This window comes from Oncorhynchus masou, chromosome 32 (genome assembly GCF_036934945.1).
Source record: "Oncorhynchus masou masou isolate Uvic2021 chromosome 32, UVic_Omas_1.1, whole genome shotgun sequence".
NCBI lineage: Eukaryota > Metazoa > Chordata > Actinopteri > Salmoniformes > Salmonidae > Oncorhynchus > Oncorhynchus masou.
In genome coordinates, this window is record NC_088243.1 from 18,760,343 (window position 1) to 18,787,669 (window position 27,327).

General features: G+C 45.5%; 2 protein-coding genes across 5 annotated transcripts in view; one reads left to right on the forward strand and one right to left on the reverse strand.

The window, feature by feature from the left end:
* Positions 1 to 8,663, reverse strand: part of LOC135525662 (rho GTPase-activating protein 5-like) — an 80,495-nt gene extending 71,832 nt beyond the window's left edge. Inside the window, exons 1-3 of the mRNA XM_064953417.1 lie at positions 8,419 to 8,663; positions 2,851 to 6,755; positions 1,406 to 1,556 (exon numbers count right to left, since the gene is read on the reverse strand). Of these exons, the coding sequence (XP_064809489.1) occupies positions 1,406 to 1,556; positions 2,851 to 6,564 (3,865 nt within the window). The 5' untranslated portion in view covers positions 6,565 to 6,755; positions 8,419 to 8,663. The remainder of the gene's footprint in view (positions 1 to 1,405; positions 1,557 to 2,850; positions 6,756 to 8,418) is intronic.
* Positions 8,664 to 10,807: 2,144 nt separating this feature from the next.
* LOC135526929 (uncharacterized) lies at positions 10,808 to 23,820 on the forward strand. 4 transcript variants are annotated; one of them, XM_064955598.1, is made up of 4 exons: positions 10,808 to 10,856; positions 13,381 to 13,485; positions 15,514 to 15,675; positions 21,000 to 23,820. In XM_064955598.1, exons 1-4 carry the CDS (start codon positions 10,837 to 10,839, stop codon positions 21,445 to 21,447), a joined length of 735 nt encoding a protein of 244 aa, XP_064811670.1. In that variant the 5' UTR covers positions 10,808 to 10,836; the 3' UTR covers positions 21,448 to 23,820. The 4 variants fall into 4 exon arrangements, 3 of the variants coding, with proteins under 3 accessions (XP_064811670.1, XP_064811669.1, XP_064811668.1); XM_064955597.1 differs by having other exon boundaries at positions 10,827 to 10,944; XR_010453368.1 differs by lacking the exons at positions 15,514 to 15,675; positions 21,000 to 23,820 and adding an exon at positions 14,095 to 14,897 and having other exon boundaries at positions 10,827 to 10,944.
* Positions 23,821 to 27,327: the final 3,507 nt, after the last annotated feature.

A 27,327-nucleotide genomic window follows, 5' to 3' on the forward strand; every position in this document is an offset into this window, starting at 1 on the left:
GGTATTGAGTCAATACCAGTCAATGTTTCCATTGAACACGGCGGTCATGTTCAGGTTTCAAGTTAGTTTTTTCGTCATATACACATGATATGCATGGGGCACACAGTGCAATGAAAGATGCCGCTGATACCAATAGCCTAGCAAGCAGGAAGTTTCCAATGACTACTACTGGAATGAAGTTACTCTATTCCATTGACTTCATAGCAAACAAAAACAATCCACTTTTTTTACTGAGCTTGTTTAATTGGTTTAACATATCTTCAGAGATTACGTTCAACTCCCCAAAAATAAACATTTTAAATTTAGAAAATACATAAAAAATAATGCTGCATTGAGGGTTCACTGCAGTCAGAGATGATATCATTTCCAGTTCCAGACACTAAGGTAAACTGCATATTTACAAATCAGATATCATTACGATTAACCTAGAGGGAGATTTCTGCTGCTGCATTCAAAATATTGGTCGGCATTAGCATTAGGCTAAGTGAGAGAATAATGGCCAATGAGATTTCCAAATGCATCAACATCAAATTCCAGTTAATCATTCACCATGCCCAGTCATCGCCCTCCCCTCTTCTGCCCCCCATTAAACACAATTTATTAGTGGGGGAAAAGGAAGCATTTAATGAAATCCTCAAATGAATGTGTAAGCAGTTAGAGGAGTCTTCTCTCCCCAGTCATGTCTTACATCTGGCGACTGATGCACTTTGCAGAAACTAAGGCGATTCAAACCCTTTGATTCACTGCAAGGGGAAACAATATTGCTACAATGCTACGTTTGACTACTAAAGGATTGTGAACAAATGTAGCTTGGCATGTCAGTGAATAAGCTTGTTTAAAACCCATGGGCCGAATGAATCACTAGATTAACCCCTAACATTACATGAGATCCAACAATTAAAAGGATCAAGTGCGCTAAGTAAGAGCTTAAGCACATGTTAAGCAGGTTAAGTCGATACAAACAGGCGGGGAATCTAAGAAGGAATCATACTATACCTGTAATAAATGAATAATCTCTTCTTTCTGGAAATCCGTGGTTTGTAATGCAATAACAGTAAACTCAACCACAATGACGTTCTGTCATAAAGGTCATGCCAGTCAGTTGGAGCAGAGGGGTTATCATATTATCACACAACTGAAATCCCAAGAACTGTCAGCTAAACGTGAAAAGGCAGCATGACTGAATGACACATTTTGTTAGCAGCAGCCACAAAAGGCTCAAGTGAATTCCGACCAAATAGCATACATATTTGGGGTAGCCTATGTTTTCACACACACACACACACACACACACACACACACACACACACACACACACACACACACACACACACACACACACACACACACACACACACACACACACACACACACACACAGGGAGAACTGATATAAAATAACCTACCAGTGCGTTCAATGTAGTCCACACACTTCTCAATGAACAAGGGGATTGGCCGGTCCGGGGTGACCAGATTCTGTAGGGGAACACCAAAGTAGTGGCTCTCCCAATTCCTCCGTGTGGGAGGGTACAAAGGCTTTGTGGGCTTGGATTTTGGCTGTGAATTGAAGGAAAACATAATAGCATCGTTTTCAAAACAAACTACAGAAATAAAGTTAATCCTTTCAATTTCAATTCTTCAAAAGAGTTGTCATTCCCCACAAGACGTAATCTCTAATTGAAAAAGAAAAGTGTAAAACACCTTGCAAGAACTAACATTTAGTTTTTTGTTAATGTTCTGTTGCCTGATTATCAAAGACAGCAAAATATTCAAACAACAAGAGTATACTTAATGGCAGTGGTGCTACTGTAGTGAAAACGATTCACAATTCTAATATATGAAGTTTGGCTTTCAACCAAAACATTTGTGTATGATTGTCCTGTTATGTGCAGACAAAATCATTTTACAAAATGAAGAATGAAGCAAGCTCCTTGAAACGTCATTGTGAGTGTGGACCTACTGTGCAGTACTGTAGTGAAAATGTGAAGTGGACAGCTTTTATGTCCCAAATGTCACCCTATTCCCTATATAGTGTACTACTTTTGACCAGAGACCATAGGGCTTTGGTCAAATGTAGTGCACTATATTGGGAATAGGGTGCCATTTGGACCATAAAAGCTGTCCACTGATTCATGCCTCAGAGCACTTCCTCCACACCCTGGGAACCCTGCCTGCCTTCAAATGCCTTTAACAGACTACAATACAGTGGGATACCCAATTCTCCTCTCACTCCTCAACTATGGTGGTCATATTTAACCGTGATTGTGTTGTCATTGCTTGTGTTATATCCCATGTTAATTGCTAAGGAGTGGGAGTGCATGCTTGGCCAGGAGAAAGTGATGTTGCAACATTCAACAAAAAGTACAATTCACATTTGCTCTCAGTGTGATAGTTCAAACATTGATTTTCTTCAATGCATGAGCGCAGACCATTCTGAATCTGTGTTATAGTAATCATGAGCGCAGACCATTCTGAATCTGTGTTATAGTAGTCATGAGCGCAGACCATTCTGAATCTGTGTTATAGTAATCATGAGCGCAGACCATTCTGAATCTGTGTTATAGTAATCATGAGAGCAGACCATTCTGAATCTGTGTTATAGTAATCATGAGAGCAGAACATTCTGAATCTGTGTTATAGTAATCATGAGAGCAGACCATTCTGAATCTGTGTTATAGTAATCATGAGAGCAAACCATTCTGAATCTGTTATAGTAATCATGAGAGCAGACCATTCTGAATCAGTGTTATAGTAATCATGAGCGCAGACCATTCTGAATCTGTGTTATAGTAATCATGAGAGCAGACCATTCTGAATCTGTGTTATAATAATCATGAATCAGAATGCCTACCTTTTTAGGTTCCTTTGTCTTTGGCGTTTTCTTCTTTTTCTTCTTCATGTCATCCTGCTCTGGATCGGAGGTGATGGCAGGGTTGTCTATCCCTCCCTTCCAGGGGTCCACAGGGGACAGCAGGGGGTCTTCCTCACTGCCCCGATGGGCCCTGCCCTTCTTCTTCTTCTGCATGGCCGGCCCAGACTCATCATCGCTGACGTCGGAGTGGACACGTCTGTGGTACATCTTGGTTTTGCTGAAGAGTATTTTGGATCGGTGCTTATACTTGGTGGGCCTCCTGCTGGCCTGCGCCTTGTGGTCGAAGCCGTTCTCCTCGTCCCCGTGTGAGACGTGAAGCCCCTCAAACGAGTTGAGCATTTTGAGGGTCCTGCTGTGGGTGTCCTCCGGGACAGCGTAGATGTTGTCGGTAAAGCCCTTTGATTTCAGGAGAGTGTCTACGGGGTCTGCGTAATTGTCGGACGCCTCGACGTCTTCACCTTGGGCCATGGGGCTGCGTTGTCGTCTGTTGCTCCTCATCCCAGCCTCAATGGTCTTCAGGAGATTGGGGTCCAACTTCTTGACGTTGGGCTTGGATAGTATAGGCTTGGGTCTAACCGGGGGAGGCACTCTGTGGTTGCGCTCTTGGTCACCGATAGGTGTGCTATGGACAGGGTACTCGTTCCCCTCCAGATCGATCCTGCACTTTCCACGTTCGCTAAGCGTTGGAAGAAGCTGCACGTCATCCCCGATGGGGCTGTAAGGCGGAGGAGCCTCAGTGTCGTCCTCTGAGTCAGGGTAGTAACTGTAAGCAGGGGAATGGCTGTGGGGAGACTGGGGGAAGACATCTTCACTCGCACCCGTGCAGTCTCGAGAGCTGTCAAACATGAAGGCGCTCTCGATGCTGCTCTTCTTCTCTAGCACCTCGTTGAAGAACGGCGTGAAGACTTCCGTCTGACGATGGTACTGAGACAGAGAGTAGAGAGCTGTGAATTTGGCGGTTATCTCTGTAGCAATGTGCTCTCCTTCAGTCATGAGGTCTTTGATTGGGTCATTCTCAAAGAAGTCTGCTTGACTGTCTGTGACGGCCACCATTTGAACAGGGATGACATCTTGGACCTCTGCCAGGAAAGCTCTGAGCATCGCCATGGAGGACTTGCGTTTTGCTGAGTAGACCAAGATGTATCCATGGACGAGCTCGTCCTTCCTGATTCCGATGGAGGAGTGGTAGGAGAGGACTGTGACCTGTATTCTTCTGCGACTGTCGCCAATGATTTTGTTGAGGATCAGAGTGTTACTTTGGCCAGGTTGCCCTGCGCTGCAGGAATGTGAATCCAGGAAAGGTGAGAGGATGAGGTCTACGCTAAATGGATCCCCACACACGGCACACATAACAATCCTCAAGTCGGTCTCTGACATGTCTTTGATGGACGGCAGAGGGCTCATCACATCAAAGTTGTGCTTTAGTCCTTCTAATACTCCTCTGAGAGCCTGTTTAATTTGGAACTCGTTAAACTTCCGTGGAAAGGTAGCAGAAGGTATATCTACAAAGGTGCACTGTAGCTTATTTGCAAGCTGTTGGCCCTGATGCCTTAATATAGGCATATTTTTGCAAACACTGTCTCTCTGGTTTGCTAGGATTAGAATGAATGGCAATGGCGGAGCGTATCTCTCCCTCCTGTTCTGTGAAATCTCTGCCCTGATTCGCCCTATGCAGTCGCCAATACAATTTAGCGACTCTATGGAGCTGAAGACACAGAAGATTCCGTGAGGTTTGAAGGTCGACGCCCACGTATGACTAAAGAGCAATGTTGAGTTGACATCAACAGGCAGAAGCTGCAGTTCATAGATTTTCCCATCCAGGGTGTACTCGTCGTCTGTGGACTGGGCTCGGATTTCATTTGCAAGTTCTTGTGCGAGACCCTCCCTTCCCAAGAGACACAAATTGACTTTATCAATGTTGGCACTGTTATAGTAGAGATTAGAGCGACCATGGTCCAGCTGAACTAGCCTGTTAGCCAGTACCTGCTCGACATTGATGTCAACACAGCTCTGTCCGCTCAGACACGTCTCCTTCGTGGGGTGGTAGACGAACCCGATGTGCTTGAGAAGAAGTGACTCCCTGTCGGGGGCCAGTTTCTGCAGAGCTCTGTATCTGGGCTCCTCATTGAGCACAGTGTGGATCTCGCTCATTTTGTCACAGCTTGGGGTGGCATTTAAATCAAGGTCATAAAACAGCTCTGCGTGTTCAAAAAGCATTTCCTGAAATTCCTCTTTGGCCCTTTCAACTATTTCCTGCTGATGCTGGCTGTAAACATCCCTGTGATCAGATTCACTGATATACTTGTAGGCCTCGTCCTCCATGACAAAACACATGACCTCTTCCCAGGGTTGTCCAGGGCTGATGAAATGGACTCTATCCAATGTCTTCTTGAATCTATTCTTCATTTCTAACCGCATTTTCTCTGAGAACAGATGCTGGACATGGTTCTGAAAAATCTTCTCCCCTTCCAACGTTTTAAGGAGATCAAAGGGCACTCTTCTGTCGTTGACTTTGTCAATTTGGTCCGTCTCATCCCATGGAGTGTGCTCTAGCACCACAAACCAGAAATGAAACTCGGCCCTGCTCTTCAAGATACTTTGAGCCTCCGACCAGCTCAGGTTCTCGAGTTCTTCCAAGTTGTTGAGCAAGTTATTGAGAATTTTTGGCAGGCTTGAGAAGTATTCTTCCCTCCTTTTCCTGATATGTTCCTGCTTCAGCTGTTCGATGTGCTTGTTGAGGGTGTTTCTAGCTTTTCGGGTGCCTTCCAAGTTGATGTATTCCTCATAGTCGGGGTGGTTTTTCAACATGTTACTCACTGTTTTCCAACTTATGTGATAATCTCTGACGGTTTGTACAATCCTCTTTTCAAACTTGTCGGACACTGTGGCTACTAATTGTCGCTGAACTTTATAGGCCTCCAAATAAGGAATGATTTTGGGTTTGCCTCGTGGTTTGTCCATCTGCTGGGTCAACGCGTTAAAACAGAGGTCTACATTGATTCTCGATCGAGCTGACGTTTCTACCACCAGGAGGTTCTTTTTGCTTGCAGCGAACACCTGAAGGTCCCTTAGATACTGCTCCATGCACTCGTCACATTTAGTTGCAGCAATGACAATGGGCTTTTTTGATTTGACCATTTGAGAATAAAGGCTGTTGACAAATTTCATCTGATCCTCAAATTTCCTATTGCAGCCTTTGCTCACGTCTATGCACAATAAAAAACCGTCAATGTTCAGTTTCCCATCGGCCATCTGCTTCTGATCAAAATCCTGTTCCAGGCCAAGCTGGTCGGTGCAAATGTACATCAGCTTCTCAGCAGACTGTAGCTTGAAGGCTGCAGCCCTTTTACTATAGGGCTGCAGGTTTGTGCTGCGATGTGGCAAGAAAGTCTGATCATCAATGAACTCTGTTTGTTCAATGATTTGAATTTTACACTCGAGCCCGTCATCGCTTCGGTGTGGCACTTCACCCCAGTAGAGGAAGTGATCATTGTTCACCACACGACCTCCAAAGTCAATTGTGCTCAACACAGAAGTGTGCTCAGTGTAGTAGCCGTCAGCGTTGGAACACACATATCTGTTGCATAGGCAGGACTTGCCCACGCCACAATTGCCCTTCTCCTTCTCTGTCCCTGAGAGGCCGACAACACTAACAGCATATGTTGGGGGGCGTGCCTCCTTGTTCTTGGCCATTATATTCCCCCTGTCATTGCTTTGTCAATTTCAAGAAAGGTTTCTACCAGCACAGCTATCATTCCACTCCAATTGGTTAGATAGGGTGCTGGTGCACGTTCATGGCTTTCTCCCTTTAGTGGTGAATCGCTGTATCCTCCTAGATCCTCGAGCTGGGATAGGGCAGCTGGTTCTCCATTATTAAGACCTCCCTGAAAAAGAAAGAGTGTGTAATTGAACTACACACACATAGGAACACACAAAAAACAGATCATATAGGCCTAATATAGTCTACGTACCAAATGGCACCGTGTTCCCTTTATAGTGAACAACTTTTGCAAACAGTCCACAGGACTAATGATACAATCTGAACAGTTACAGTAGGCTATTTCCGCTCTAGAGACTGTCAGTCATATGAGGCAATAACCTACAACAGAGGTTAACCTGCAAAAAAAAATGTGATAAAATGCAAATAAAAATTTTGATAAATCCTGTCTGTAGGTGTGTCACAAATAAGTTCCTTGTTCAGTGTCAGTGAGTAATTTTCCCCCACAGATATTGGCCATTCCATTAAAAAAAACTGTTTTATCCAATTTGTGCAGAAGATAAAAAAATGTTATGCAACTTCAGACTTGGAGGCAGTGACCTAGAAATAATGAAAAAAGCGTAAGGAGACAAGATCATAATTTAGTTATTTAGCAAATTCCAGAAACCTACTATTCATCATCATTCAATATGGATTTTATTTCAGTTTACTCCAGCAATACTATTGTTGCAGATGTTACTAGAGAACTATTGCACCTGTCATCATTGAACCTTTTGACAACAATATTGGCTATTATTTGTTGCACTTCGCATGTTCGTCACCTAAGAATCATGCAACACACCCCATCATGACATCTTACAAAGCAAACAGTCCAGTTTTGACGTCCGATTTATAATACTGTAGTTACACCGGTCCCGCGCTTCTAGTATTAAACAGGAATTTAGCTATTGCATATCTACTGCATTTTTTGTTATTATCGAGACGTGTGACTAGTATTGCCCAGGTGAGAAGGTAGCCTATCACTAGCAAACCATTGTAGTGCCTGGCTGTGGTTACATTTCTTTCTGATCTGCTACGTTTTGAACGGTGCGCCCTTCTAAACCCCAGTCATTAATGAATGATAATGGTATTCAACCAAGAATGTCATTGCCAGGGAGGCACACCAATCAAAACTCAAAAGCAATCCTCTACCACGAGATGTAGAGGTTATTCAAAAACACGACGCTGCTCTGGACAACTTGTCAGTAACAATTATCATTTTGCAACAATCCGAGGTTCATTAGTTAGCTAGCTAATGTACCTGTCCTAGCTAGCTAACATTAACTGCGTGCGAACTATCAAGCAAGAAACGTCCAGCAAGTGAAACTGTCACACTTCCAATTAGGTTGCTAGCAAACGTGGTTTGCTTTATCTGCACATGGTAACAATTATAATAACCCATGCATTAAAAGGTTATGCCATTGTAATCAGAAACTATGACAATGATAACCCCATCATCAATGGCATTTGGTTGGAAGAATGACTTGTATAGCCAACTCAAGGGCCTAAGCTAAAATCGCTTGCTTCCAGAGTAGTCTCTGGCAGAGCTTAGCCCACTAGCTAGCTGTAGCTAACACTGCCTAGTTAGATAGCAAAATAGTGGTAGCTGGTCGAACAATAATACATTTCACTCAGCGCAAAAATACAAACGAATGACCTTGCCGGAATATTTCGTTACGTCCCTTGATCCTTAATTGAAAAAAATTGAATTTATTTGACACAGACAATTTTATCCAGGGTGTAGCTAATGAAGAAATTCGATTCAGTCCATTCCAAATACATTCCCCTACCTAACATGGTCGCTCCCAGCTCAGAGACCACGAAAAACGGTAGCATTCCAAGTGTATTATTTTACTCCAGCAAATTCCATTTTTCAGCGGCTCGTGCACTGCAATTCACGGGGAACGTTCCGTGCATCCTCTTTCTATTCCAAATGTGTTTGTGTTTATATATTTAGTTTAATTGGTGGTATGCGTGTAATCGGAGACCTGCTCCCTCCTCTCTCTCTCATCCCAGTCAGTAATGGCGACTGATACATCCTGCTCTCACCCACTCGCTCTCTCTCTCTCTCCAGTAACTTTTCCATTAGGGCTCAAAGCAGGGGCGCGACGCTCGTGCATGGTTGCTATGTAATTGTGTGAATTAATCATGTCTGGAAATAGTATTCGCTAATGCCTGAATATTTGGTGGCTTATTTTTGTGATAGTGATTAGAGACCAGTGATTAGGGATCATGTCCACGAGATGGCACATTGTCAACCAGAATAAACATCTACGTAGAGAATGTAATAACCTACATTGTTCAATCGTACATAAGGTTGGACCATCTAGTTTTGCAAGTAGCCTACAGTAGGCTACTGACACATCTTTGTGGTTACTTGTAGTGTGGAGCCAAACCAAGTTATTACATGGTTATAGCAAGTTTATTACAGGGATATGCACATCTGAAGAATTGCAGTAACATTCATGTGAATTACAATAATATTCCATGAGGGTTTTATATGACAGACAAACTTTGTTTGTTTTTTTTCAAAATAGTGTACAGCTCTCTGGAGAAATTCAACGGCAGGTTTTTAATACTACACAATATGCTGCTCACCCTAAGGCTTTACTTTCAATGCTCCGCTAGTGGATTCTAGGCAGATTTGCAAAACCTTGTTTGTTAAGCTCTTGCTTTTATCTTGACTTAGAGGGAAGGGTGAATCGCTACAGCTTGTCTCTCACTCAACCATAGTCTGCACTTCTACACATTTTTTATACTGTTCTATACACATTAGTGTCTTCTGTTGATGATTCATTTGTCATTGAAGTGGAAATTCATTGTAGAATACATTTCAATCTGATTTGGTTTTATCCAGGAGGTACAGTTAATTTCAACCTGATTTGGTTCTATCCAGGAGGTACAGTTAATTTCAACCTGATTTGGTTCTATCCAGGAGGTACAGTTAATTTCAACCTGATTTGGTTCTATCCAGGAGGTACAGTTAATTTCAACCTGATTTGGTTCTATCCAGGAGGTACAGTTAATTTCAACCTGATTTGGTTCTATCCAGGAGGTACAGTTAATTTCAACCTGATTTGGTTCTATCCAGGAGGTACAGTTAATTTCAACCTGATTTGGTTCTATCCAGGAGGTACAGTTAATTTCAACCTGATTTGGTTTTATCCATTAAGATTGACAGAGCCCTAGTAGATAAACTATGCATATGCAATGATGGTACATGATGATGTTCAACGTACATGTTGTAATGTGCAGGTAAAATATCTGCATCAAGCATCTTATGAAAAAAATGTGATAGGAAGTAAGTTTCTGAAAAAAATTGTATCAAAGAAAGTGTGTCCCTCACAACTGACAGACACACAGTTATCACCCCTTTTATACAAGCCTTTTCTACATTGAGTTGGAAATCCAGACATCGCTGTGCTGTTTTATTGTTAGTCATCATAATGCAATAGCCTTTAACAGTGAAGCTGAGAGTCCAAGCTCCATTCTCTGGGTCTGTTTTGGGCTCAACTGTCCCTCTTCAATTGTTGCGACATTAAACACCAGGGGCGAGCTGGAAGGCTCAGGGAGCTTTGTCCAATTGTTTTTGTCACTTAAGTGTTCATATTTTCATGTTATCCTTCAAACTAAAATTGTGTTGTTAATAGTTATACGCACTGTTGTTTTGATGATGGCACACTGAAACAGAGTGTAAATATTCTAGTGAGAGTGGGCATTCTCTCCCAACCAACGCTGAAAAGAAAGTGGGAGTTGTTTCACACAGGATCCCAGAGTTCTGGGTTGGCATCTATCAATATGAACAGGAACAAGGCATTGGAATCAGAGCCTTAGTTTTATTTTACATTTTTTATTGAACCTTTATTTAACTAGTTAGTTACAAACTTAACAGACTCAGAGCCAAAAGGCTCATTGCCTCGCTCGCTCTCTCTTTCTCTCTCTCGCTCTCTCTTTCTCTCTCTCGCTCTCTCTCTCTCTTTCTCTCTCTCGCTCTCTATTTTTTTCTCTCTCTCTATTTTTTTCTCTCTCAGTGCTTTGCAGCTTACATGTCAAAGGTCAATCAATATAACTTTCGCACAGTGTCATCAGTGTCATTGTTGTCACAAGTGATGCAGTAAAAAGAGGAGGGAACGTATTTATTAGCCAATGGTTTAATTCAAATCAGTTCCAAGAGCAGACTTGACAAGAACAACCTGTAAATAGATGTGATGATTCCTAGCAACAGGCAGTAAGTAGTGTGTTCTCATCTGATTTAAGTGTTGGTTGAGAATCTTAACTATTGGTCCTTACATCCTCCTTGTCCTCAGAACAATAAGGTAATTGCCTTCTCTTTCAACTACCCTGCACGATCAGTATAGTCTGAGTCTACCGCCACACAGACTCAGGGGTGTGAATACTTATGTAAATAGATATTTCTGTATTTCAGTTTCAATACATTTGCAAAAGATTCTAAAAACATGTTTTCACTTTGACATTATAGGGTATTGTGTGTAAATGTTTGAGAGAAAAATATATATTTAATCCATTTTGAATTCAGGCTGTAACACAATAAAATGTGGAGTAAGTCAAGGAGTATGACTATTTTGTGAAGGCACTGTATAAGTAAGTTGACATTTTCGTTGTCTTGTGGTTGTTATGAAACACTCATGTACTGCTTATGTATGTGGTATGTATGGGTTATAAATGTATGAAGTCCTCCTTGCGCGACAGGTTGCCCTTCATAAGGCGTGAAACAGCTGCCTATGGGAGATACTCATGTTAAAAGACCTTAATGACAGCCTTCCACGTTGAACTGGAAACATATGCACTTATAAGCTGCTAGAGTATAGACATGCAACTTCCTTCTTACCGATTTTTTTCACAAATGCCCCCAAAAATGTATAATTCTTAGGATGGGGATGGGATGTTATTCTATACTGTATATATTCCTGTCAGCACAACACCATGCACGTGTATTAAACATCAATGACACTACAGTACAGCCTGTACAGGAGAAAACTCACAACATCCAAATGGTTCTGTCATTGTCAGCAACAGGTCTTAGTCTGCATTATAAAACGTATGCTTTTATACGTTTGAAACAGATGACAAATTAGTCAGGAAAATGTAGTGCCTCAATGAAAACAACTCACAACAACCCTTTGATATTCAGTTGTGCTTAAGGCTGCATTTGTATTATGTGGCGGGGAGGGGGGGGGGGTCACTAAGGGCTGCAGCTACTACCAGCTTCAACTCTGTCTTTGTTAGTGAGTGTTTTGTGTTCAATTCACAACAATGGTGTCTTCATGCTCTCTGTCTGCAAGTTAAGGTGTCGGTGAGACTTCACTATCAATTGGACCCTTGATCACCTGAGAGAAATCGTCTGTCGCCTTCATTTAATCTCAGTCAGCCCTGCTTGTGTACATTGCAAACAGGGAGGTAGCTGCTTATAGCCACCAAGCCACCTGTCACATCCATATATTTATATGTCCTTTTAGCTAACAGGTGGAAGGAAACAAGACTAAAAAGTTTTTTTCTGTGCATTTGCCAGGAAGGCCACAGCATGTGAATAGAAAGCAGTGTTCAGCCGAGGAAACTGTCTCACAGTGGAAAGAAAGCTTGATTAATCCCAGTAGCTTTGTGTTGTGATGATGCTGATTTCTAATGGTCAATGTTTGGCATTATTTCTGATCTATAACTATTATCTCCTTAAGTTTCAAAAGGCTATAGCTTCCTGTGAGAGATGGGGGGCATTTCTTGTAACATCCAATGCAGCACTTATGGTGCATTAGTATTTTGGCTGAAACATAACATACTGTAGGCCTTAGACAAGGAACTCCTAGAATAACCACCACCATCATATCTGGCTTAGATATGTAAGGTCCATCTGTCTCAAGAGTAGGCCTTAAAACATTGCAGAACACTTCATACTATATTGACTGCCTTCTTGATATGGCTATTGAAACTCCAGTGACTATGTGGGTAAATTATTAATCTGAAGATAGTGATGTCATTTACGGCATGTGTGTGCTATATCTCTTTAACTATGGGCTTGAAAGGTTGTCAAACAAACAATCACAAATACAATTCCCCTCAAACCGATGTACAGTGTATAATCACCTCTACGTTTTGGGAAAAATTAAGGCATATTGGATTATTTTTTTTGCTTGGATCAAGTCCTGGTACAGAAGCGAATGTCCTTGAGAGCTGATGGTGAAGTTGCTACATATTACTATAGCAGACTAAGCTTAATTTTTAATTGAACCCTGAGGTCGAGGCAACATTAGTGAGCTCCTCCATTTCATCCATCCCCACCACTGGCCCATGCCTCAGACTCACGTCCTTCAGCAGCAGACACAGAGAGCAAGGCCCAGACCAAGTCTCACACACCACCCAGCCATGCCCATAGACACAATGTTCCTATGATGGACTTAGCCCCTCAGACCACATCAATTTTAATGCTTCCTCAGCACCCACTGGAATGGGGGTCCCCATTCTAAGAATTACATTTCTATGGGCATGCCCACCCAGACATCAAAACCCAGCTGCAGGCCAATACCCCAGCTTTCTTCTGTCTGTCTCTCTAGGGTTGTTTTCCTAAAAATGTTACAACCACTTTCTGTTTTGTTTCCTTGCCACGATACTAATGAGTATCGCAATACTGGTAAGGTCCCGGCTCTACACAGAATCGCTGCTTCATCTAAAATCTCCTTCTCCACAATCATGAATTATTCACCTCCGCAACCCTCAAATCTCTCTCTTTATCTCCTCAGATCTACAGTCTCCTGCCAGTTGTGTTTGAGAGTCCCTCTGCATCTTAGCCTGTGGCTCACTGGGCTCTTTGGTCCCGTGTTTACTCTGGAGCTGCAGGGGAAGAGGTGAGCCCTAATAAGCTCCAAACCAGGCTTGACACTGAAATAAAGAACTCCAAACTGAAACAACTGAATCAAATCTGACTCAAAGGAGAGTAAAGAATGTGTATCCTGCTACCAAAGAAAGCAGTATTTGTATTTGTATTTCCATGTGTATCTGACACTGCTGTGTCCTAGGCCTAGGATATCATCCAATTTACATGGATGGTTTCCCCTGTTGTGCACTGAACAGAGATCCTAGGCTCTGAAAGCAAGTCCTTTTTCAGCTCTGCTAGCGGTGTGTTGAGTCTGCATGTCGTTTTTCAGCTCTTCTAGCTGTGTGTTGAGTCTGCATGTCATTTTTCTGCTCTGTTAGCAGTGTGTTGAGTCTGCATATGTCACACCCTGACCATAGTTTGCTTTGTATGTTTCTATGTTTTGTTTGGTCAGGGTGTGATATGAGTGGGTATTCTATGTTGGATGTCTTGTTTGTCTATTTGTATGTCTGGCCTGATATGGTTCTCAATCAGAGGCAGGTGTTAGTCATTGTCTCTGATTGGGAACCATATTTAGGTAGCCTGTTTGGTGTTGGGGTTTGTGGGTGATTGTTCCTGTCTCTGTGTTTGTTTGCACCAGTATAGGCTCAGTCACTTTGGATTTATTTTTTTTCCTGGTTTTGGAAGAGAACGTGAGCCGGGTGCACCATTCTCCTTGCGGAGATGGTGCAAAATCCACCAACACGGTCGGTCCCTGGGATTGGGCTGGCCAACACGATTCGGTTTGCTTGGAAGGAGAAGGAGTTGGAGCCTTTAGGACGGGAAACTTTTGGAAAGACAATCTTGATGGGGATTCTAAAGCTGACGGTGAAGGACGTGTTTTGCTTCCAAGGCAACTCGTTGGAGGGAGCATACGACGTGGCACTAAATACAGAGGAGAAACATGATGATATCCTGAGAAGGGCAAGAGCAGTGGGAGGTGAGAGGCCAATGAGCCACTATGAAATATCAAGCCTGGCGAGGAACAACTTTAGGGTTGTAACTGTCAACATTCCTCTTTACAACCCATACGTTAAGGACGAAGAGGTGAGGGCCTTTCTGGGAAGATACATGGATAACATCTCCTCAGCAAGGCACCTCAAAGACTCCCTTGGGTTTTGGAATGGGAGGAGAGGCTTCCAGGCCCTCCTCAGGGAGGACCCAAAGGGACATGGTGGCTACCTCCATCCTCCTGCTATGTTCTCCCTAGGGGCTGACAGGGGGACGTTGTTTTATGCACGTCAGCCCCCATTTTGCAGGCGCTGTATGGCCTACGGCCACATCTTCGCCTCGTGCAGCACAAGAAAATGCAGATTTTGTGGATCTGGGGAGCACGAGGCGAAGGATTGTGACAAGCCTAAGGCGTGCCACGGGTGTGGCTCGTCAGCACACCTGTGGCGGGGGTGCCCGGCTCGTCAGAGGTCATACGCGTCTGCGGCTGGGGGGGCAGCAGGAGCGGGGGATGGGGGAAGAAGAGGAGGGGAAGGAAGCACGCCTCATGACTAGAGTACAGGTCCAGAGGGGAAGGCCGCAAGGAAGGAGGAGGAGCAAGAAGTGGCGGATGGAAGAGAGAAGGAAACGGAAGGCACGGGAGAAGGAGAACCAGGAAAAGCGGCGGAAGAAGGCAACCGAGTGGAGGAGCATGGGAGAGAAGAAAGCGAGGGAGGGGTGGTGGAGAAGGAGACGGTGGAAGAGCAAGTGGAATGGGGGGAAAGTGCCCTGGTGGAAGAGATGAGGGGTATGGTGGAGGAGGTGGCGGTGGGGAGAGTGGTATCTCTCCACTGCCGCCAGCACCAAAGAAGAGAGTGAAGAGGAGGGTGCGATTGGCCGACAGTGAGAGAGAGGGGATGGCCAAGAGAGCGATGGGGCTGGGAGAAACCTCTAGGTTGCTGCTGGTTTCCCCAGGCCCTCAACTTCTGTTGGGTGGGGACACACCTAACAAGACCCAGGACTGGGTACAGGAGGAGGTGGGGAGTTTTTTGTTTTTGGACTCAGCCTCCCCTATTTTTTTCCAAACCAGCTGCAGTGCTGGGGAGGGGGAGGAGTGTGGGAGTAGACCCAGGGTGCAGGGCACCCCGGAGCCAAACACTATTCCTGCATCCTGGGTTGGCGAGATGCAGGAAGAGACGTCGGGAGTACGGATGGTGTTATCACCGGTAGATATGGAGCAGGGGAACATCGGGTGAGTCTCCTGTTTTCTGTCTGGGTTTAGTATTTGAGTGTATTACATGTTTTTATTTTATTCTTTCATGGGGTCTAATTTTACTTTTGTTAGTTTAAATGTAAGGGGTTTAAGGGATTTTGTCAAGAGGAGGGCGGTTTTTAGTTATTTGGAGGGTGTGGGGTTTGATTTTTGTTTTTTACAGGAGGTTCACCTGAGGGATGGAGGGGATGTTAGTAGATTTAAGAGGGAGTGGGACAAGGGGGAGTCGGTTTGGGTTATTGGGGGGGTGCACTCATCAGGGGTAGGGATTTTGTGTGGGCACAGGGAGGTAAAAGTGGAGGGTTCTTTTGTGGTGATACACGGGAGGGTTATAGGGGTGGATGTCACGATAAGGGATTGTAAATTTAGATTAGTGGTGGTGTATGGGCCACAGGTCGTGGCAGACAGGGGGGAGATGGTGGACTGTCTGGCGCCCCTGTGTGTCACAAATAGGAAATTAGTGATAGGGGGGGATTTTAATACAGATTTAGGAATAGGGGGGGATAGCAGTGCAGGCGCCATCACCGGGCTAATGGCTTGCCATGGTCTGGTTGATGGTGGCCTGCACACTACTCCGAAAATGGCCGGTCCTACATGGCGCAACTCCAGGGGGGTTGCGCGGAGGCTCGACTATATTTTTGTACCCAGGTCTTTGGGTAAGTTGTCTGGGCGGCTGTTGCCTGTTTTCTTTACAGATCACGACGGGGTGCTCCTGCAGGTGGGATCGCCAGTCTGCCTCTTTGATAGGGGGTACTGGAAGTTAGATCGGGATGTGCTGGAGGAGCAGGCTTTTGTTGACGCTTTGTTTGGTTTCTTTTGGAGGCTTGAAGGCCTCCGGTCCATGTGCGAGGGGGTGTTAGAGTGGTGGGAATTAGTTAAGGTGAGGATTAGGGCTTTTATATTACGGTATTGTAAGAGGGAAAAAGGGAGGAGAGGAGGAAGGTGGATCGTATCCAAAGGTTAATTGAACTCGAGTACGAGGCAGGCAACCTCGGCGGGTCGTTTGACTAGGAGAGATCCGCAACCCTAAAGGCGCAGCTCTGGGAGTTGCAGGAGCGGAAGGCTCGAGCTTTCCTGGAGCGTGCGCATAGTGGCTTTCTAGAACACAATGAGACTTGTTCTGCTATGTTCTTTAAGTCTGTTAGGGCCAGACAGAGTTAGAAGGTAATGCATGGCGTTAGGGAAGAAAATGGTAGTATAGTTAGAGAACCAGAGGATATGGTCAGGGTGACAACTGATCATTTCCAAGGTTTATTTAAGGAAAGGGAAATAGATGTAGAGCAGGGAAATGTGTTTTTAGAACACTTGTCCAGGCGGTTGCCGGAGGACATTAGAGAAGTGATGGAGGCCCAGATCTCACTAGAAGAGGTTGAGAGCGCTCTTAGGAGGATGGGAAAATGGAAGGTGCCTGGATTGATGGGCTGCCGGCTGAGTTTTATCTCAAGTTTTGGGGTATACTTGGACCAGTGGTCCTCAAAGTCTTGAAGGCCATCCTTGAGACGCAGGTCCCGGGGGGATCAATGGCTGTTGGTATGCTGTCACTTTTTTATAAGAAGGGGGAAGTAACAGACCTTGGCAACTGGCGGCCGTTGACCATGCTGTGCGTAGATTACAAGCTACTTGCAAAGGTTTTAGCAGACCGGTTGCGTACAGCCCTTCCCTACGTCGTCCATGAGGATCAGACGTGCGGGGTAGAGGGCCGCTCTATTAGATGGAACCTACAGTTAATCAGGGACTCCATCGCTTGGGTTGAAGATAGAGGCCAGCTTTTAATGGTAGCAGTGCTAGATCAGGCGAAAGCCTTTGATCGCGTGAATAGATATTTTCTATTCAGAGTGTTAGGTCGATTAGGATTTGAGGAGAAGTTCATAGGATGCATTCGTACATTATATGTCGGAGCGGGGTGCCGAGTTAGTGTAAATAGTTCAGAAATGCCTCCAAAACATCCGGAGAAATTGCAGAGAGCCACAACAAATAACAGAAATACTCATCATAAACTTTGATGAAATATACATGTTTTACATAGAAATAAAGATAAACTTGTTCTTAATGCAACTGCTGTGTCAGATATCAAAAAAGCTGTATGGCAAAAGCACAATATTCAATAATCTGGGAACAGCGTTCAGCCACAAAAGCAAGCAATACAGTTACCCGCCAAGTTGTGGAGTCAACAAAAGTCATAAATAGCATTATAAATCTTCACTTACCTTTGCTGATCTGCGTCAGAATGCACTCCCAGGACTCCCACTTCCACAAGAAATGGTGGTTTGGTCAATATTTATGTCCAAATAAAATGCGCGTTTTGTTTGCGCGTTTAGTTCACTCTTCCAAAGGCACAATGTTGAGAGCAAAATCCAGACAAAAAGTCAAAAGAGTTCCATTACAGTTTATAGAAACATGTCAAACGATGTTTACAATCAATCTTTGGGGTCTTTTTTATAATAAATCTTCAATAATATTCCAACCGGACAATAGCTTATACATTACAGAGGAAAAAGAAGGCACGGCGCACCCGCATGACTGCACAGTGAACAACTGATTGGCCACAGCCTAGTCCACTTGTTGAAACAGCTCTTATTCGACCACCTTCCACAATATAAGCCTCAAACAACTTTCTAAAGACTGTTGACATCTGCTGCAAGCCTTGGGATGTGCAATCTGGCCCCATAGACACAGCATATTGGATAGGCAATCACTTAAATGAAACTACAAACCTCAGATTTCCCACTTCCTGGTTGAATTTGTCTCAGGTTTTCACCTTTTTACATTTTTTTACATTTAAGTCATTTAGCAGGCGCTCTTATCCAGAGCGACTTACAAATTGGTGAATTCACCTTCTGACATCAGTGGAACAGCCACTTTACAATAGTGCATCTAAATCATTTAAGGGGGGGAGAGAAGGATTGCTTTATCCTATCCTAGGTATTCCTTGAAGAGGTGGGGTTTCAGGTGTCTCCGGAAGGTGGTGATTGACTCCGCTGTCCTGGCGTCGTGAGGGAGTTTGTTCCACCATTGGGGGCCAGAGCAGCGAACAGTTTTGACTGGGCTGAGCGGGAACTGTACTTCCTCAGTGGTAGGGAGGCGAGCAGGCCAGAGGTGGATGAACGCAGTGCCCTTGTTTGGGTGTAGGGCCTGATCAGAGCCTGGAGGTACTGCGGTGCCGTTCCCCTCACAGCTCCGTAGGCAAGCACCATGGTCTTGTAGCGGATGCGAGCTTCAACTGGAAGCCAGTGGAGAGAGCGGAGGAGCGGGGTGACGTGAGAGAACTTGGGAAGGTTGAACACCAGACGGGCTGCGGCGTTCTGGATGAGTTGTAGGGGTTTAATGGCACAGGCAGGGAGCCCAGCCAACAGCGAGTTGCAGTAATCCAGACGGGAGATGACAAGTGCCTGGATTAGGACCTGCACCGCTTCCTGTGTGAGGCAGGGGCGTACTCTGCGGATGTTGTAGAGTATGAACCTACAGGAACGGGCCACCGCCTTGATGTTAGTTGAGAACGACAGGGTGTTGTCCAGGATCACGCCAAGGTTCTTAGCGCTCTGGGAGGAGGAAACAATGGAGTTGTCAACGGTGATGGCGAGATCATGGAACGGGCAGTCCTTCCCCGGGAGGAAGAGCAGCTCCGTCTTGCCGAGGTTCAGCTTGAGGTGGTGATCCGTCATCCACACTGATATGTCTGCCAGACATGCAGAGATGCGATTCGCCACCTGGTCATCAGAAGGGGGAAATGAGAAGATTAATTGTGTGTCGTCTGCATAGCAATGATAGGAGAGACCATGTGAGGTTATGACAGAGCCAAGTGACTTGGTGTATAGCGAGAATAGGAGAGGGCCTAGAACAGAGCCCTGGGGGACACCAGTGGTGAGAGCGCGTGGCGAGGAGACAGATTCTCGCCACGCCACCTGGTAGGAGCGACCTGTCAGGTAGGACGCAATCCAAGCGTGGGCCGCACCGGAGATGCCCAACTCGGAGAGGGTGGAGAGGGTGGAGAGGGTGGAGAGGAGGATCTGATGGTTCACTGCCATATGAGTTCTGTTATACTCACAGACATCATTCAAACAGTTTTAGGAACTACAGAGTGTGTTCTATTCAATACCAATAATATGCATATATTAGCATCTGAGACAGAGTAGCGGGCAATTTACTCTGGGCACCTTATTCATCCAAGCTACTCAATACTGCCCCCCTGTCACCAAGAAGTTAACGGAGCTTGCACATCCAGTGATACACCCGTCCGGTTACCTCCTGCGGGTGGTCTTCTCGTATCAGGCGAGAAGCGTAATGGTGTGGTCTAATACGGGTCCTCGGGCGGAACAGCTGGCGTGGCACTTTGGCCGTGCGGCCAAGTGGTTGCGTGTGCACCCTGAGGTTGAAGTTGCCCGAGTAGGTTTAGATCACAGGCACCTGTACGAGGAGGTCAGACAGGCAGGGAGTCCGGCGCCTGTAGTGGGCATCTCGGCAGTGGTCTGGGAGGGAGTGCAGGCGCGGGGCCTGGACAACAGGCTCAAGGACCTGAATTGGTTGAGCCTCCACAAGTGCCTGCCGGTACGTTGTATGTACCGGCATAGTTTGGCGCAATCCCCCACCTGTCCAAGATCCTCTTGTGGGAGGGAGGAGACTGTGCGCCATGTCTTTTGGGACTGTGCCTTTGCCGGAGTAGTATGGGCTAGGGCACGGGTGTTGTTAGGTTTGGTAAGAGGGGATTTTGTATTGACATGGGCCAGGTAAGAGAGAGGTGTAGGGAGAGCGAGAGGGACGGATAGGGACAGGTTTCTGCTCTGGCTTCTCATGAGTCTCTTTAAACGGGGGCTGTGGGAAGCCAGGCAGAACATGGTGAAGACAGGGAGAGATTGGGGGGTGGAAGGGATAGTAAGGAGGGTGGAAGGAGATTTGAGGGGGAGGATGAAGAGGGAGGAGAGGAAGTGGGGGCAGCATGCTGCCCGGGAGAGGTGGAAGGGGGGTTTAGGGCTGGGTGTCATTTAGATTTGTAAGGGGATAGATTAGGGACGGGGAGATAGTGAAAGGTAATTTGTAGGATGACGGGGAGGGAAGATGCTCCCCTGAGGTTTTGTTTGGGGTTTTTGTTTAGTTAAATGAAAATACCATTATTGAAGTATGAATGAAAATTATGAGTTGTAAAGAATGAACGGTATTGAATGTAATAAATTATTTAAAAATAAATAAATAAATAGGCTGTTTAGGTTTTCTCGTTACGTTTATTGTTTTTGTACTGTTCGTGTTCTTTTTTCATTTAACATGAATCTAAATAGCCACGCTGCATTTTGGTCCTCCTCTCCTTCAAGTAAAGAAAACCGTTACAGAATCACCCACCACAACCGGACCAAGCGGCGTTGTGACAGGCAGCGGCAGCAGGAGCAGTGCGAGGAGTACTGGACATGGGAGGATGAGTTGGATGGAAAAGGACCCTGGGCACAGCCTGGAGAATATCGCCGCCCCAAAGTAGAGCTGGAGGCGACGAAGGCGGAGAGGCGTTGGTATGAGGAGGCAGCACGGCGGCGTGGATGGAAGCCCGAGAGTCAGCCCCAAAAATGTATTGGTGGGGGCTCACTGGAAGTATGGCGAAGCCAGGTAGGAGACCTGCGCCAACTTCCTGTGGTTACCGGGGGGCTAGAGAGACCGGGCAGGCACCATGTTACACGGTGTCCCCAGTGCGGGTACATAGCCCGGTGCGGTACATACCAGCTCCGCGTATCGGCCGGGCTAGAGTGGGCATCGAGCCAAGTGCCATGAAGCCGGCTCTACGCATCTGGTCCCCAGTGCGTCGCCTTGGGCCGGCTTACATGGCACCAGCCTTGCGCATGGTGTCCCTGGTTCGCCTGCATAGCCCAATGCGGGCTATTCCACCTCGCTCACTGGCAGGGCGACCGGGACCATTCAACTGGGCAGAGCTCCAGTGCGCCTGCATGGTCCGGTCTATCCGGTACCACCTCCACGCACCAGACCTCCGGTGGCTGCCCCCACACCAGGCTGTTTCTCCGTTTCATCCCTACAGCTGCTCCTGCCTGTCCAGCGCTGTCAGAGCCTCCCTCCTCTCCAGCGCTGTCGGAGTCTCCCTCCTCTCCAGCGCTGCCGGAGTCTCCCACCTGTCCAGCGCTGCCAGAGTCTCCCGCCTGTTCAGCGCTGCCAGAGCTCCCACCCCTCAGTCCAGAGGCGCTAGAGCCCCTCATTCCAGAGGCGCCAGAACTACTCAGTCCAGCGCTGCCAGAGCCTTCCTCTCCAGCGTTGCCGGAGCTTCCCGTCTGCCCAGCACCATCTGAGCTACCCGTCTGCCCAGCGCCATCAGAGTGGCCAGTCTGCCCAGCGCCGCCTGAGCCACCCGTCTGCCCAGCGCCGCTAGTGCTGCCAGTCTGCCCAGCGCCATCTGAGCTACCAGTCTGCCCAGCGCCGCTAGTGCTGCCAGTCTGCCCAGCGCCATCTGAGCCACACGTCTGCCCAGCGCCGCTAGTGCTGCCAGTCTGCCCAGCGCCGTCAGAGTCGCCAGTCTGCCCAGCGCCATCTGAGCTACCCGTCTGCCCAGCGCCATCTGAGCTACCCGTCTGCCCAGCGCCATCTGAGCTACCCCTCTGCCCAGCGCCATCTGAGCTACCCGTCTGCCCAGCGCCGCCTGAGCCACCCGTCTGCCAAGCGCCGCCAGTACCTCCAGTCTGCAAGGGGCCGCCAGCCCCTGCCCCTCTGTCCAGAGCTTCCGCCCCTCTGTCCCGAGCTGCCCCTCAGTCCAGTGGGGTCATTTAGTAGGGTCGCCGTGGTTAGGAGGCCACGGAAGCGGACAAGGTGGCGGACTAAGACTATGGTGAAGTGGGGGCCACGTCCAGCACCAGAGCCGCCACAGCGGACAGATGCCCACCCAGACCCTCCCCAATAAGTTCAGGTTTTGCGGCCGGAGTCCGCACCTTGGGGGAGGGGGGGGGGTACTGTCACACCCTGACCATAGTTTGCTTTCTATGTTTCTATGTTTTGTTTGGTCAGGGTGTGATATGAGTGGGCATTCTATGTTGGATGTCTTGTTTGTCTATTTCTATGTCTGGCCTCATATGGTTCTCAGTCAGAGGCAGGTGTTAGTCATTGTCTCTGATTGGGAACCATATTTAGGTAGCCTGTTTGGTGTTGGGTTTTGTGGGTGATTGTTCCTGTCTCTGTGTTAGTTTGCACCAGTATAGGCTGTTTAGGTTTTCTCGTTACGTTTATTGTTTTTGTACTGTTCGTGTTCTTTTTTCATTAAACATGAATCTAAATAGCCACGCTGCATTTTGGTCCTCTCCTTCGACTCAAGAAAACCGTTACAGCATGTCGTTTTTCAGCTCTGTTAGCAGTGTGTTGAGTCTGCATGTCCGTTTTTCAGCTCTTCTAGCTGTGTGTTGAGTCTGCATGTCGTTTTCAGCTCTGTTAGCAGTGTGTTGAGTCTGCATGTCGTTTTTCCACTCTGTTAGCAGGATTGAGTCTGCATGTCATTTTTCATCTCTGTTTGCAGTGTGTTGAGTCTGCATGTCGTTTTTCATCTCTGTTAGCAGTTTGTTGAGTCTGCATGTCGTTTTTCAGCTCTGTTAGCAGTCTGTTGAGTCTGCATGTCGTTTTTCAGCTCTGTTAGCAGTCTGAGTCTGCATGTCGTTTTTCAGCTCTGTTAGCAGTCTGTTGAGTCTGCATGTCGTTTTTCAGCTCTGTTAGCAGTGTGTTGAGTCTGCATGTCGTTTTTCAGCTCTGTTAGCAGTGTGTTGAGTCTGCATGTCATTTTTCAGCTCTGTTAGTAACGTTGAGTCTGTATGTCGTTTTCAGCTCTGTTTGCAGTGTGTTGAGTCTGCATGTCGTTTTTCAGCTCTGTTAGTAACGTTGAGTCTGCAAAGTTCTAGAGCTCTCAGCAGTATGCAGAGAGCAGAACAGGAAGACAGATGACTGGGGTGTGTGGGGGCGCTGCTGCAGTCCCCCCTCCGCCTCGCTCCACCCTACCTCCCCCACCCCTTCACTCCTGTTCTGAGCCAACACATGCCCTTACAGTGACACAGCACAATTGCAACCAGCTGCTGCTGTTTACCCAGAGCCCGGCCGTAGCTGCATTGGCATGGCAATGGATCAACGCTAGGGCCTGCCAGGCAGGACAGGGACCCCAAGGTCAAGGGAGCTGGGGCCACGGATAGGGGGGAAAGGGGGGGATGTGGGGGATAAGGAGTGGGGAGATTGCCTAGAGCTGGAGTGTGAGAGACTTCATCCACCACCACCATGAACACCAACTCCATCCTACCCTGCAGCTAAGCTTTATCTAATTGGGACGATTAGTTCTGGAGATTGTTTTATCATGATATGAATCTGTCTGATAATAAGTTCAAAGACAAGTTGTTTTTTAGGTCACGGCATACAGCAATAGCAGGGCTCTGTATTTTGAACGGCAGGTTTAGTAACTGATTTTAGAAAGTGAAAGTATCCCTGCCTGCAGAGTGCAAAAAATCGCAGATGTATTTTTTTGTTTTTTTTGGTCTCTGAAAATCCATTCTTCTCTAATTTTAGAATGCAGGATGTGGCTTATACAACAATAGAGTTATAGTTAATTTAGTTGCTGACAGAAACAGAGTGAACTGTTGGAATGACACCCAACTGAATTCATGGGTATATTTAACGGAAAATACAAAGCATCTTTTCAATCAGAGATTTTCAAAACTAACCATAGTGTAAAAATGTATTTTTTAAATGTCACGCCTTGGTCTTAGTATTTTGTGTTTTAGTTAATTAGTTGGTCAGGCCAGGGTGTGACATGGGTTTATTGTTTGTTGTATTCTTAGTGGGGTTTTTTAGTTATTGGGATTGTAGCTGATTAGGGGTGTGTGTTACATAGGGTTGGCTGCCTGAGGCGGTTCTCAATCAGAGTCAGGTGATTCTCGTTGACTCTGATTGGGAACCGTATTTAGGTAGCCTGGGTTTCGCTTTGTATTTCGTGGGTGATTGTTCCTGTCTCTGTGTAGTGTTCACCAGATAGGCTGTAATTGGTTTCACGTTCCGTTTTGTTGTTTTGTATTTATTAGTAATTTCATGTATAGTTCCGTTGTTTGTTTCACTAATAAACATGAGTAACCAACACGCTGCATTTCGGTCCGACTCTCTTGCGACAAACGAAGAACGTCGTTACATTAAAGTATAGCGCTCAAAGAAAAAAAATGACTTAACCTCAATAAAATATTTATGTCTCGTGTAGAATTGATGTTTTCACTTCGGATGAATTACAGCAATAAATATACAGTATGAAGACTTATTTTTTACATCTTAAATATTTGAGCACTTTAATTGAGTGCATAGCATGTTATGAGTTATGAGGTTATGGCATTTTAAAACTCTTTAGACACACACAATTTTATTTTCCTTACTGTCACGACTTACGCCGAAGTCCCTTTCCTTGTTCGAGCGGCGTTCGGCGGTCGACGTCACCGATCCACTTTAAATGTTCTGTTTGTTTTGTCTTTGTTTTCTACACACCTGGTTTCAATTCCCCCCATTACACTTTCATTATTTAACCCTCTGGTTTCCCCCATGTTTGTGTGCGTGTTTGTTTTATTGTAAGGCTGGTATTATTGTTGCTGGGTTTTGTTATTACGCCCATTTATTTTGTGGTATTTTTCCAGCACCATAGTATTGTGTTTGTACTGGTGTTTTCTTGAATTAAATACCTTGTCCGCGCATCTCAGCTCTCCTGCGCCTGACTCCTTTCACCAGTTACCCACAGCCTTGAGACTTACACTTTATAAGATTACAATTGAGAATCTGTGTACAAATATAAATTCCCAATCAATATATTTTCTTGAGGCTCAGATATCACTGACACCAGAACCCCCCCCATGCTTTCCCAATTTCATGATAGATTTTTCTTCAGGAAGTACCGCAGTTCATTCCTTTGTATCATGGTATGTTTATTGCAGTAAAGTCTGAGGATACGTCCCAAATGACACACTATTCCCCCTATTGAGTGCACTACCTTTGACCAGAGCCGTACTGTATATGCCCTGGTCAAAAATAGTGCACTAAAAAGGGAATAGCTTGCAGACTGAGACAGAGAGAAATCCCCAACCTAGAGAAGGAGATCATTTAAGTCAGCTGACCTATGTTTAACTATGCTGTTGTGTTTGTATGGGAATAGCTTGCTTCTCTCTGCCTAGAAAAGCACCACATGTCTGGGCAAGAGCCACTGGCAGCTGCCCATAGGGAAGAGTGCCAGTCACTAAGGAGTCACTCAGTACTGAATCAAATACTCACTGAATGGATTTCTCCCACTCTCTCACTCCCACAAATACACACACACACACACACACACACACACACACACACACACACACACACACACACACACACACACACACACACACACACACACACACTCTATCTGTCAGAGAAATAAATCTGGAGGAAGAACTTGGCAAACGAGGCCATCTTCTACACGTTTCATCTGTAAAGCATCCAACCTGTCCGGTGTCTGTAAGATCCACACCAATAATTACTGTACACAGGAGTCATCATTTTGGACCCTTTGGCATTTTCCTCCTCAGTGCTGGCGTTGTCAGGTGTGACTGTGTAGCCTTGACCTAGCAGGTCTGCCTTGCAGTATCTCCCTCATTTCACCTCATTTGTTACAGCCACCTTTCATCTTTCGCTAAGTCTCACTTCTCCATCTTCGCTTTACACCGTTCCCCTTTCAGGAATACATCTAGACTTATTGGAGGGAGATTTTTATTTTAAGAGGAACTTGTGCTTTTCTGATGGACACAAACAAATTATATACTGCCATATTTAGTTATTTATTATATGGTTGTTGTAATGATATTTTGGCGATCAACTGGCATTATACCGAAAGTTGACCTAAAGTCAATGGATGTTGGTTTGCACAGTATAGACAGTGTGTTCGGAAAAGTATTCCGGCTCCTTGACTTTTTCCACATTTTGCTAGTTTTATTCTAAAATAGATTTGTTTTTAAATGTTCACTCATCAATCTACACAAAATACCCTAAAATGACAAAGCAAAAACATGTTTGTAGAAATGTTTGCAAACGTATAAAAAATAATAACTGAAACATCACATTCACATAAGTATTCAGACCCTTTGCTATGAGACTCGAAATTGAGCTTAGGTGCATCTTGTTTCCATTGATCACCCTTGAGATGTTTCTACAACTTGATTGGAGTCCACCTGTGGTAAATTCAATTGATTGGACATGATTTGGAAAAGCACACACCTGTCTTTATAAGGTTCCACAGTTGACAGTGTATGTCAGAGCCAAGAACCCGATGGTCACTCTGAAATAGCTCCAGAGTTCCTCTGTGGAGATGGAAGAACCTTTCAGAAGGACAACCATCTCTGCAGCCCTCCACCAATCTTTTATTTTATATAACCTTTATTTAATTAGGCACATTTTTTAATACATTTTAGAATAAGGATGTAACATAACAAAATGTTGAAAAAGTCAATGGATCTGAATTCTTTCTGAATGCATTGAATATATGGGATTAAAGACAATATCATGCTGATCAGTGTCCCTAAAAATGAAGGTCAAGTTGAGGTGAAATAAGTGTACAGAACTGAAAACTGGACTTAAATGGAAATAAATTGACCACAAAACTGTTCAGTTCTTTAAACAGAA

Coding starts and splice junctions, on each gene's coding strand:
- LOC135526929 (XM_064955596.1), top strand. CDS start 15,197: ATGGGGGGAAAGTGCCCTGGTGGAAGAGATGAGGGGTATGGTGGAGGA. Junction 15,676..20,999: donor ATGGAGCAGGGGAACATCGG/GTGAGTCTCCTG, acceptor CTCTCCTTCAAG/TAAAGAAAACCGTTACAGAA.